General features: G+C 35.6%; 1 protein-coding gene across 3 annotated transcripts in view; it reads right to left on the bottom strand.

Moving 5' to 3' along the window:
- GBE1 (1,4-alpha-glucan branching enzyme 1) overlaps positions 1 to 13,556 on the bottom strand; it is a 157,840-nt gene that overhangs the window by 60,505 nt on the left and 83,779 nt on the right. For all 3 annotated transcript variants that reach the window (XM_090121009.1, XM_090121012.1, XM_090121017.1), the window contains 3 exons: positions 10,588 to 10,686; positions 8,432 to 8,542; positions 3,837 to 4,008 (listed from right to left, as the gene is read on the bottom strand). In XM_090121009.1, coding sequence (XP_089977135.1) covers positions 3,837 to 4,008; positions 8,432 to 8,542; positions 10,588 to 10,686 — 382 coding nt within the window. The remainder of the gene's footprint in view (positions 1 to 3,836; positions 4,009 to 8,431; positions 8,543 to 10,587; positions 10,687 to 13,556) is intronic.

Raw genomic sequence — 13,556 nt, 5'->3', positions numbered from 1 at the left:
CAGACCCCAGAGCCCAAATTAAGAGCTGTTTTACTATAAAAATCCATGCAAAATAGTACTAGAGAGATTCAGGGAAACAAGCTACCTGGGAACTGTTGAGTCACAGCCTGAATCACTGATTGATCACTTAGGGAAAGGACTGGGTTAGCCCTGGGAGCACAGGTGAAGGCAGTTCAGCTCTGTGACCAGAAGGGGTGAAGCCTGGCTGCACCCCTCTTAGATCCCACTTAAGGGCTGACTGCCACTGGGTAAGGACCTCTTTCTGGAGATACCTCTGTTGTGAAGTTTTACCCTTGAGTCTAGATCTTTGGATACAGGCGGGTGTTCTTTTCCTGTTTGTCTCTTGCTATTCTACTGTGCTAATCTTTCCAACTGTAATACAAACTCACAGAAGAACTGCTACAGCTCTTCTGTGCCCTGCAGTTTTCCCTACTTGGAGGGAACTACTACAGTTGTCTATTGCTTTTCTTCAAGAACAGAAAATAAAGTCAAATACAAGTGAAGACATGTACAGACACAGTAGTTTTGTAGTGATAATTCCAACTTTTATTCTCATGAAATATGAGAACCATTATTTAAATATCCAGTGTACGTCAACAGTGTTTCCTGAATTCACAAGGTCTGATGAGACTATTCCAGTAATATTCTAGAAGTTTTACAATGATTTCTATTTATTCTTGTTTTGCAATTTAGCAATTAGAATCAAATCAGAAGACTTTTTGGTTGAATTTCTAGTTGTTTGTAAGGTATTTATTTTGGTTTTGAATCTTCACACTATGAAAAGTAAATATCACTTTTCTTCTGCTTTGAATTACATTAATATTATATGCTTGTTTTAGTTCAATATCATTACATTTACAAACATATATATTTGTGTTTGAATAGATGTGTTACCAACATTGCCAACAGAAGAATTACTTCTACTGCATAATATAGGCACACACTGTGAATGCTTTGGACTTTTCCTTGAAGTCTCATTAAAGGTCAGACAACCACATGTGTATGATCTGTATACATCAGCATTGTCATGGATGCTCCTCCATGGAGGAGAGAATGCTGTGGCACTACTTAGGAAATCACAGAAGTCTCGAGTTCTTTTGTGCAGTACCTAAAATCCTATAATGTTTTCTGAACAGCAATGGGCCCTTCTCAGTATTAAAATCTCCATCTAAGAAGAGCACTTGGGCAACAAATTACAATTATAGCAACAGTAGAATTGCTGTTCCCTACCTGCTATGAAAGCACAAGTATCAAAACAAGTACTACTTTATGATGATGATAATAATTATTAAGCAAACTGTCCTTCCTGAGTGTGTTCATCCCCTAAAGCAGAATGTTAATCACTGTTATGCTCATATTCAGCCAAGCATATTAAGTTTTCCTTTCTAGGTTAAGTTTCCATTCCAGATGGACAATAGAAACCACAGAGACTACTTGCGAAGCTGCATTTAAAAAAAAAAAAAAAAGAAAGAAAGAAAACCAGACTGACAGAAGGAAAGAATATTCCCAATGGTTTATATTACTAGGAAAGTAATTTGCTGACATGACAATGTTTATATTTTGTTTATATTTGTATTTAAGTTTCCATATGCCACTGCATCCCTATATATATATATCAGTAAAAATGAAACAGCCTGAAAACATGAAGAAGAAAAAAAAGAAACAAGGATAAAAACTTCCTGGATTTTTGCAGTGTTTCCTACTGTAATAAGGACAGAACTAGATAGTATTAGTGTCAGGAGAAAGTCACCATCAGTGTTTGGGCAAAACTTTCCCCATAAGTATCTGCTTGCACATACAGAATGCAAATGATATTTCAATACAGATGTAATCAAATACTATTCCAGATCTTCAAAGAGAAGCATATATTTAGAGCAGGTTTCTAAACCCATGTATAGTTCTGCTAAAAATACTTTTATAAGGTGTTTCTTTTTCTTTAAGGTAAGCAAAGCATTGAGAAGGGAGCATGTTGCTTTGATATCTTTGTTTTCAGGAAAATAAGATATATTTTTTTAAATAAACTTGAGGATGCACAGAGGCAACCAGAGTGCCTTCTCCAGTTCTGAAAAGATTCCTTGTCTTCTTCCACCTCACTTGAGTCTTCTCTTCCTAACTCTTAGCTTTTTCTCAAAATAGAAAGTTAGAGAACTCGCTTGTTATTATGTTTGCTTAATTAAATAGCATGTCACAACGTGCATTTTAAGTATGCTAAGTTTATACATTTCTCATCTATTCAATTTTTTCACTTTTTACATATAGCATTATAATTTATTTACTGAAATGTTTCCAGAACTGAAGGATACACAGTATTAATTGTTCAATCAACCTGCACTGACATACTGAATTTAACATGCCACACTGAATTACTTATTTTTTGTCTAACCTTATGAAGTCAATCTGAGCCAGAGACATCTGCAGTTTAGTAGACGTATTTTCTAAACACCTGCTTCCTCAACTACTATACAGTATCACTAGTTTGAATGGAACAGCACACATCATACCGTATACATCTTGTGGCCTGTCTACAAAACTCACATTTTTTACTAATTTTTCTTCCCTCTATGGAAAAAATTCTGCATTTTATTGAAAGTGATATTTTTATTAATGTAACACATAATGAAGTTTTTTATGCATTGTATTAAAGTTACTTTAGTTCTCAAAAAATAAAATAAAAATAAAATTCCCAAACCCACAACCATGGCACCTAAATTTTCAAGTGATCTTTTATTGATGAGGAGCAGAACAGTACAGGCATACTTAAATGCCAGCATTCTCTTTTTAAGGTTTCTTCTTTTTAATTAGAATCATATTAATATGTATTTATGTATAAGTAAAACATACTATTAAGAAAAGAGAACAAAGTACACCCAGTTCTCAAACATAATAGTAAACATTTAACAACAAAAACTGAAGGCAATATTAAGCTGAAGTTTGTATAATTTTCAAGTATTTCATTGTCTGAAAATCATTCAAGATGACTGCTTTCAACATTTTTTGCCTTTCATGTGATTAACAGAACTGCCACATAAAACTTGATATACCACGTTACAGAATTGTAATTTTATTTTTCTTTTCTACTATAGATAACGTAACAGTTATTTTGCAAATAAATTAAGGAAGAGGTTATCAAGCATAAATTGTTTCAGCATTGCATGTAAAACTAATAACACTAATTTTTTAAGACCACATGGATCTTTAACTGGCTGATCTAATGAGAACTATGAGATGGTCTTGTAGCAATAGTTTAGGAAGCAATGCAACAGTTGTATTTTAGAGATTATGAAGAAAAAAATACTGCTAGCTCTCACTATTTCCCTGCTTCCACAGCAGGATGTGCATCCTGTCTCTGATCCATCCTTGCCTACATCTCACTGAACTCCTGCTCCTAACTTGGAAGCAATGAAATATAAAACAACTGATTCCTGATTACTTTCTTGCACTAATTATTTGATAGTGAATAACTGAAATAAGAGCTATCCTCAGTTATTTCAATACTACTCTAAAAATCTCGAGAGAGGAAACAAAAGACAATCTGGTTTTGTAAGGTAAGACTTACACAGACCTGCAGAACTACAATTAACATACTCACTTGAACTATAAATATGAGCAACCTGAAACTTTAAAAAACTTATTTCTTTTACAAATATGGACCCTGCTGATTTTATTTTCTTGTTTTACAATACATCTTAAAGACAGAAAAAATCTGTTACCATTTGTGCTACATCTTTATAAAAAAAAAAAAAAGTATAGTTGTAAGATGGTATCATATATTTTTATTTCTCTGTCAAGACTTCTGTAGATGAGAAAATGAAAGACATGCTCCTAAGGTTACTTACCCATGAAGTTCAGATAGCCATCTCCTCCGAGTGTGTGAGTAATGAGGCGAATCATTTTATGAAGCTGGATTCCACGATCAATAACTGGAGTTAGAGGTGTGAACACACTCATGTTTGTGTACATCTCTGCATCCATCAATCGAAATGCCAATGTCTTATCACCAACAAGTGCCTATAAAAAAAAAAAATAAGAAAACCCCTAGGAGTACTAGAAGAGTTTCTAATGTTTTTTTGCTTTTCGGGTTTTTCTATTTTGTAAGGGGAGAACTTGAAAAATCTGTGAGGAGTCAAGAATGAGGTTTGCTGAATGAGACCTAGTCCTAGCTCATAAAGCAAACAACTTGCCTCTACTTACGACCATAAGGTCACAGTGAGCCCAATTTCTAATTACTGCAGCAATTATATTGTTTGATATATACCACACCCATATGATTATACAATCTGCTTTCAAAAAGAAAAGTCTAAGTTGAGGCAGGGACACCCCTGAGCTGAGCCCTCCCCAGATCTCTGATCCAGCTGCACACTTCACTTATGCAACTCTGTGCTTGTGTGTATATAATAAATCAGCTCCAAGCCACCTAACTCCAGCTATGGTATTATGTTTTCAGTGATGGTATTGAACTGCACAGTTAATTCTGAATACCTTTTTGCTTATGTATATAAAATGTAAAATGTTAGTTTCTACTCAATAAGCCACAAGTAGCCTATCATTTTGGAATTTTTATAGGATAAACAAAATGAGAAAGCGAACACCTCAAGTAAAGTTCCTGGGATGCGCAAATAAATGGCTATTAATATACCTGATTTAAAGATGCAGAAAGATTGTGAAGCATTCATTTATATGCTATCAAGAATATGATTTGTTTTCTGATTTTACACAAGGGAGCAATATAAAGTAGTATTTCTACCTAAAAACACTAACTGAATTACTAACTTGCTAGTGTTTACAGTACTTAAGAAAAGCCAAGCAAATCTTTTTAGTTACAAGAATTATTCTAAAATATTAGCATACAGGAAGTTGGAAATGTTTGGAATTGTTTGTATGTAAATCTGTAATTTTTGTTCTATCAGCTTAATTCTCATTTTATACTCTATTATGAAAACTTACTATGTTCCCAGAGACAGCTGAGTTGTAAACAGGTGAAGGTGGAAAACCCGTTCATCCTTTAGTTTTCAGACTGGCAATATAATGACATAAATAGATATTTTCCACAAAGTACTCTTATTTCATTAGGGAGGAAAAAAAACCAAACAGTTCCTATCTTGGAATGGAAAGACTGCAATGCTAAAATGTCTTGTAAGCAGACTTGTATTAATATGCCTTCCATTTGGCTCTAACCTTTTAGTCTTTAATGAATATTCTTCTAATTCAACAAATGAGTTACTTGACTTGTGTATTCACACAGATACAATAAGTGTAACTGTAGTATAATAGTCAGCAATCTATCTGGCTGCTTTTGGAGATAGTGTGCTAAGCCAACAGCAGATGTGGAAGAACAGAGCATGAAGGGAGCCAAACTTTTAGCAATACTTCCCAAAAACGCTATCACAAACAGACAGATGTTGAAGCATAATGTTGGTATTCAGAAGTTTTTCAGGAATCTTCTGTGAAACAAATTCAAACTCTTTTGAAATTATATAAACGCGGTATACAAACACAGCATAACATGACAGAATTTACTTCACACTGAAGAAATACAGGAGAAACAACTCTTCTCTTTATGCAGAATCTGGCATTTCTTCATTTAATTTAACGTCCCTTAATCTTTCTCCTAGAAATGGAAGCAACTATTCACATTTTCTATGTCAGACATGGCTTTGTAAACTGACGCTCTTCCAATTTTAATGATCTATTCTGAAGAGTCTTGGTCTATTTAGTTTTCTTCTTATGAAAGCCATTCCATACATCTGATTATTCTTAACTCTGTCAACTTCTCTTCCAGTTATGCTGGTTGTCCTGAGATACAGGACTATACCTGCCTACAGCATTCAAGATGCAAGTAAACTATGAAAGGCTATAGTGGCATACTGATTTTGCTTTTTGCTGTCTTTCATAACACTTTCATAATAATTTCAAGAAAAATATATGCTTTCTGCCTGCTATTAGCATTGAATTGATATTTTCATATGTGTATTATAATCATGGGGCCCTATACTCTGCTTACAGTCTGCTCATAAACCATTATCACATGTAAGAAATTGGAATCATTTCAGATCCTCATGTGCTTCACTGCATATCATTACATCACATTTTATCTATCACCCTCTTTTGCTTCTCTGTCCTACTTTTCACCTCTTTGCATATCATCCTGGCATTCATCTGCAATCCACAAAGCTATTTTTATGTTCAAATTTGAAATATACATACAGATCTTAACCTAAAGAATAAGATTCCAAAATAAAAATACACTGTCATGAAGAAATTAATAAAATACACTATGAAATAAAACTGTAATGCTACATGGGAGCTCCATCAAAAGTAGTGCTTCCTATTCTATTACTCTGTCCCACAATGTCAGAGGCCACTGCTGATGGTATGACAGTAGAGCCTGAATCTTCCCTCAAACATCCCACTACCTTCTGTTGTCATGCAACAGATGGCAGCAGAAGGGCAGTCTAAAAAAATAGTGTCTGATGTGGAATTGCATATGGAGCAAAGGTGTGTCACTGACCCATTGACATTTGCAGATGCTTGCTGAATGTTTATGGAGACCAAATAGCAGATGTGATGAAAAACTTAACGTAAGCCAGCAGTGTGCTCCTGCAGCTCAGAAAGCTCTTGCAGTTTCGAAAGCAAATGGTATCCTGGGCTCCATCAGAAGAGGGGTGGTAGGCAGCAGGGACAGGAAGGTGATTGTCCCTCTCTACTCTGTTCTTGTGAGGCACCATCTAGAGTATACTGTGTCCAGGTCTAGAGCACCCAGTGCAAGAGAGATAGAGGGCTGTTGGAGAAGATCCAGAGGAGAGCCACAAAGATGATCAGGGGACTGGAGCACCTCCCCTGCAAAGACAGGCTGAGGGAGCTGGGCTTGTTCAGCCAGAAGAAGAAAAGACTGTAGGGTGACCTCATTGCAGCCTAAAAGCAGGAGGGGAATCAAGTTTTTGAAAGGATGGATAACAGCAGGACAAGGGGAAATGGTTTTAAGTTGAGGGAGGGAAGATTTAGGTTGGATGTCAGGGGGAAGTTCTTCACAGAGGTAATAGTGAGGTGCTGGAACAGGCTGCCCAGAGAGGTTGTGGATGCCCCATGTTGGATGGGGCAGCCTGGTCTAGTATTAAATGGGGAGGTTGGTGGCCCTGCATGTGGCAGGGGGATTGGAGATTCATGATCCTTGAGGTCTCTTCCAACCCAGTCCATTCTGTGATATGTGAACACATAATGTGGCGGGTGGTGCATTCCAGAAACATTGCTGTCTTAGAAACAGTAGGTGCAGATATTTATGAGACTAGCATGCAGGCTCTTGTTCACTGCTTGTGAAAATGCATAGCTAATGGTGGTGACTATGTAGAAGAATTGTGTTATGGAGCTGAGAATTTGCTCTATTGGATAGTGTCATTGTGCTCTTTGTATCTGCTGTATTTTTCATGGAAATGAATGGGAAGTATTACATTCAGAGCAACCTTCATGTTTCAGGATGAAGACTCATCTTTTATAAAAGCATATAAGCAGAAAAATATGCATTTCCAAGTAATACCTCAATTTTTTGCCAGGATACGGACTCCACTCTTGTGCTTTAAGTGATTGTGTGAAACAATCTCACCGATAGGAAGGCAAATAAGCACACAAAAGTAAGTTGATACATTCTTATTTTACATGATAATATAGATCTTGTTTTAGGCACTTTTGTTGACTTACATCAACACAGAAAATACACATCAGTCTCTTATGTAAATGAAAGATCTGAATAAAGGTTACTTAAACCTTTTATTAAAAAACTATTTTCTTTGTTCTAAAGTTTCTAGTATTAGAAGTCTAAACTATCATGTTTACTGATACCTCAGAAATAACAACTAGAAAGACAGTGGGAATTGAGTGTTGTCTATCTAGACATTATTTTTTGTTCTTCCACATACAGAACCACTACAACTGCTGTGTTTTGCACCAAATAGTTAAAAGAACACGCCAGTTAGATCTCAAAATAGAATTGGAGCTTGCAATCTTTTAAGAGATGAAACATTTTTCTGACGGGAATACAACCTAATTTGTCATGTTGTTTATGCTTATCATAAGCAGTGCTCGAGCCTACCTTATGGAAACTGGAGTTTTTGAAATTATAAATGATATGCTTTCTTATGTCCTGTGACAGGCAGGCAAAACTGGAAGGTAGAATTTGTTTGTTAAATTACAAAACTGAAAAGTAACACCACCCACACATGGAGGGGAGGATCAACAATAAACAAATCAAAACAAACAAACAAAAGAAACACAAAAATAAGCCTACATGCAGTGTATGAGACTTGCACATGTCTGAAGCTGTTTCCTATCTTTCCCAAGTCAAGATTCAATTTTAATAACAAAAAACAACAAAACCATTAAGCCTCATCTTTTGTGTGCTTATATATGATAAATAAATAAATAGGCACTTCTACCATACCTGGTCATGACTCTCTGCGTATGCAATATATTTCTCATCACATCGTCTGTTTGTTAATGTATACACAATATTGCCCATATTCCAGTCTTCGTCTTTCAACTCCTTAATTATCTACAGAAATAAAATCAAACAGATTTTTTTTTTCTTTTTTTTTTTAAACTAAAAGCACAGTATTACCTTTCTTCATTATTTTGGCATAGAAATTGTCAATGAATGGTGAACTAAATTTCGAAGTTATGAGCTTTCTCCGATAATACGAAAAGATTTCTATTCATTATATGTCTTTCTATGTATATGATAAACAGACAAAAAAACAGCAGTGACATCAAGAACACTGATATGATGCTGTTAAATTTAACACACTGATTGTATCTGGCTATGCACTCCTCAACAACTTTTGTTGAGGATAACTCAACAACTTTTTCTCCCCATCATAAATTCTGGCACTGATGCAGCATATAACATACTAGATGTAACCTTAATCTGAACAAATATAGTCACCATTATGACAGCTATCACGTCTTAGCTACTTTTTACAGATCCATAAGAACAAGTTTACGGCACCCTGGAGATCTTTCAGGTCTAAAATTTCTTTTAGAAATTTGCTCAGAAAAACAGGTGATTAATACGTATATACTTAAAAGCTAGAGAGAAAAGTCATTAAGGAACTGGTAGACTACAATATTTACCCTCCCAATCATTTTAGCTTTACTTTTGTCCCAGAAGTGTGGTAACAAACTAGGCACGTAACATCTTTCATAATTCAAGGTCTTCTGCTGTGGTTACTTATTTGCAGTTACCTTATCTAAAAGATTTTTGCATCACTCTTTTCGTAAAATCAATATGCTCCTGAACTAAAATAAGAGTAAACTAAAACAAGACACTACAGCAGAAATTGCTGTAATATTACATCATACAATATTACATCCATAATACAAAAACCCAAACATTTTGATTCTAAGAATTTAAGACTCTTTTCCTGTACAAAATAAAATTCAGCCACATGCATTTTACCTATGCAGAAAATCACTAATTTTTGTCTGTCAAGGTGTGGCAGGGAAATTGAACTAATAATGGGAAATAAATAAGTAAATAAAATTAAAGAAAAAAAAGTATAATCACAACAGGTTATCACAAAATTATGTGCCCACAGCATATTCAGGATCCACACTTCTTCCACTCCAGAGTTCAGTGATGCTGTTAGAAAACCTGGTAAGTTTGTCTTCTGCATGAAAAGAAGGCAAACTGTTTTTCATCAGATCTACCCTCTACCTCCTAGTTACAAAAACGAAAGATTCTGAAGATAAGTTAATTCACTTTTTATTTTAAGCTACTCACTACATTTACTGGGGCATTAATGCTCATATAAAACATTTATTGTTTTCAGATTATCATGATAGCCCCAGGGATTAGGATGCAATCTTATATCTAACTGAAAAACATTCTCTAAAACATTAGTAAAAGCCTTTTAAGATTGGTTCATTCTTTTATTGTTTCATTCTTTTTTCTTGTGATTCTCTGTAACAAGGTAAAGGTGATTTTAATCTTTATCACAGTCAGTGTTCATTAGCATATTATTGTTCTTGAAGAACACTTACAGAGTTATTATTCTTTTTGTAACCCCATGCTGCAGATTGTTGGTGTTAGAGTAATTAGCTCATGTTTACTTTGGTTAAATTTTCTGCCCTATCTATGCTCAGTGCCAATTGCTACACCTGATTTCAGAAGAGTTCATTGTATGTTTTTGTTTGTTTCTTTCTAACATACGTGCATATGGTTATCTTATTATTTACCTGTTCACATTCAATATTGACTATACATTCTACCGTTGCTCCAAGTTATAGGTTACTTCCAATAAAATCAGTCTATGCCTGTTGCATTGAATAAAGAAATGAAATCAGCTAAAATGCAAAGAACAGCCCATAATCTTTCTCATCTTCTCAAACCTGAGATATGATATCTGACAGCTCTCATTTCATCCACTAATATCTGTGCTCAAGACTGTCAGAATTTATTCTAATAGGGCATTAAGTTAATGGATGAGGGAGACAGTTGAATTCATCAGCAGAATTCCTAAAAGTGTTTCTGTATATGTGCAGTTAGAGAAACATAGCACTCTGAAGACCAGAATGTATTTTTAAAACACATTTTCTCACCTTTATCCACTTATCTGGAATAGCCATGGCTAGTCGATAATCAAATCCTCCTCCTCCCTCTGCAACAGGACGGCAAAGAGCTGGCATTCCAGAAACATCCTTAAATGATACACAACATAATTTGACTAGCATAGTAATTATTTGTTCAGCTTTTCCACCATACAGTTGTACTCCACTGTACACAAGTGGTATGTAAACTCTAAACAGCTTTTGTGATTGACTGGGGAGAAGGGGATGAGAGGGGGAAAGAGTAAGAAAAATCTGTGTGTGATTGCAGCACAGACTTACTCTTTGAATGCAAGTTACAGGGAAGCATTATGACTCCTTTCAAATATTTCACTATAAAGCATTTTGACAGCATAGATATTTGAAGAGAAAGAGAATTTAGTAGAGGCAGAATTTGAAATAATTAGCTCTCTTGAGCTTCAAATAATCAATAGTAAGTAAAAAGTAATCAACAAAAGACAAATGAAACCTTCATTTTGTTTATTGATATTCTGCATAAAGAATGGCATAAAAGTAAAAGGCTGAATTAAGTACAGCAAGGAAGAAAAATACAGTCTCTGCTATTTTCCTAAACACATAAAACTGATTCAGCTACCCCTGGAAAGTAACACTCATTGCATAGATCTCCAGCTTTATATTCATGGAGGCTGGTAACTCTTAATTTTATAATTCAAAGTTCTTAATATTTACATCATCATTTTATTAGACAGTTATATCACTTAGCATCTTTCCGATAAAGTTAGATTATCTAAGTACAAAATGCAAATCCAAAAATAATTGCAAAATATCTACCAACAATCAGTTGAACTACATTACATAAGTGAGAAGTCATTCCACCACAGCGGCTGTGGATTAACACACATCTTTCTGCATCTACTCAAATGTTTATATGGAACTGAATTTATCTTAAACTAGAACATTATTTCAATGCAAAATCTGTAATAAAATCAAAAGATTTGGAATTTCCTTCAGAATGAAAAAGGTATTTGCGTGTGAAGTTACACATAAATACTCATAGTGCAACCTTGGGAAGTTCAACAAGGACAAATATCAAATCCTGCCCATGGGATGGAATAACCCAGACACGTCCAACCCACAGCTTATGGGTCACAGATGGCCTGGCACTGCAGTCACCCTATATCCCAAGTCACCATGGCGGCAGCTCTATCCCACCTAGCAGATCTACCAAATTCAGACAACATGCACATCTCTCACAACAACAAATCTTCAGTGTGCAATCTTCACTCTCTGGGCTGAATCCAGGGCATGGGGTGAGTGCCGTGAGGTGCTAACTCTACTTAAGGTAAACAAATTTTGATTGTATGCATTTTAAGCATTTTGATCCACTGGCTAAACACAGTTCTGTGAACAATGAAAAAAATGCAGCTGTGCTTTTCATTCCAATAAAGGAATTTGAGGGTATGTTTCAAGATTGACAGAAAAATCATCAATTGTTTTGCATATTCGTGACTCCATTTTCAGTCAACATAAATATGTTAACCACAAATTTTCAAATGGAACATACAGAGTTGCAATCAGGTACCCAACTCAACATTTTGATCATGTCTCTCTTCCAGACTTTAAAAAGACTTCTTTTCCCAGAGAAAAAATTCCCCCTATTCACAGTCATGCCTTACATGTTATCGCTTTTTGGCAGTATGTACATTTGTGAGCAACTCTTTTTGAGGATGAAGCACAGAAACAATTAAAATTTCATCAAAAATCCCTGGCAAACACCTTGAGAGCACATTAAGAATTGCAACCATTGCCATCAAACCACCCTGATGCATTAGTTTCACAAAACAAGGTCAAATATCATGCTAGTCCTATGTTTTGTTGCTCTTTTATGTTTTAATTAAAAAAAAAATAAAAAAAGTTTCATTAGTTATGTATATTAAGTATATTATCTATTTATATGCCACTTGACAATTCCTCTTCACCCAATGCAACCCAGGCAGGCCAAAAGGTTCGACATCCTTGGACTAACCCCTTTCATCAGGGCAGGGAAGGGCCTGCCAAGCCAGAGAGCTGCTCTGCTGGAAAGGCCCCAGGGCTGGCAACATGCTGAACAGGAGTCAGCAGCCTGTCCTGGCACCAGAGATGGCTGGCAGCATCTTCGGCTGAATGAACCGAATCAAAGACAGATCAAAGGAAGGGATTATCACACTTCACTCAGCAGTCATTAGACCACAGAAAAAAACAGCATCCACTTTTTTCCCTGCCCACTAAAGACAGCCACTGCCAAACCAAGGGGAGTTTATCAGAAGGTTAGCAGGACATGGGGATGGAGTCCTTGCCCTGCAAGGGCAGGCTGAAGACTGGGCCTTGTTCTGCCTGGGGAAGAAGTGACTGCAGGGCACCAAACAGCAGTCGGTGCCTGCGGGGTTACTTAGAAGACAGTCTTTGTAATGAGTTAGACAGCAGGAGAATGAGTGACACAGGTGCTAAATCAATACAGAGATGGTTCTAAATGGATATTAGGAGAAATGTAAATCACTGGGAGGTTAAATAAGCAGACTGCCCAGAGAGGCAGTGGGAGACACGTCCTTGGAGGTTTTCAAGACCAACTAAAAAAAAACCTCTGAGCATTCAAATTGTGAAACCATTTTTGAGCAAGAGGCAAGGCTAGATTATCCTAGTTACCTTCCAACATACATAAATTTATGTTTTCTTTTGAAGTATTTTTCAATACTTATGTACTTATGATTTTCACATAAAACTTCACTCTTTCAATTTATTGAAGAAAATTAATAAAAGAATTAAGTTTACGAAAGTAGGAAAGCACACTTTAAAAATAAGACAGGCTGTCAAAAGAATTTCTATACTAGAACAGTATTTTCTACAATATTCAATCTCTTCATGTAGATATCTTCATGTCTTAGTAAATAAATCTAGAGATTCCATATGTTGTAAATCTCCAAGTTTAGTAAAGTGGAATTTCTTTCCAAATGTTTGAAAACTAG

Source organism: Phasianus colchicus, chromosome 1 (genome assembly GCF_987193195.1).
Source record: "Phasianus colchicus chromosome 1, bPhaCol1.hap1.1, whole genome shotgun sequence".
Classification (NCBI taxonomy): domain Eukaryota; kingdom Metazoa; phylum Chordata; class Aves; order Galliformes; family Phasianidae; genus Phasianus; species Phasianus colchicus.
This window is presented reverse-complemented; position numbering and strand designations above follow the sequence as displayed.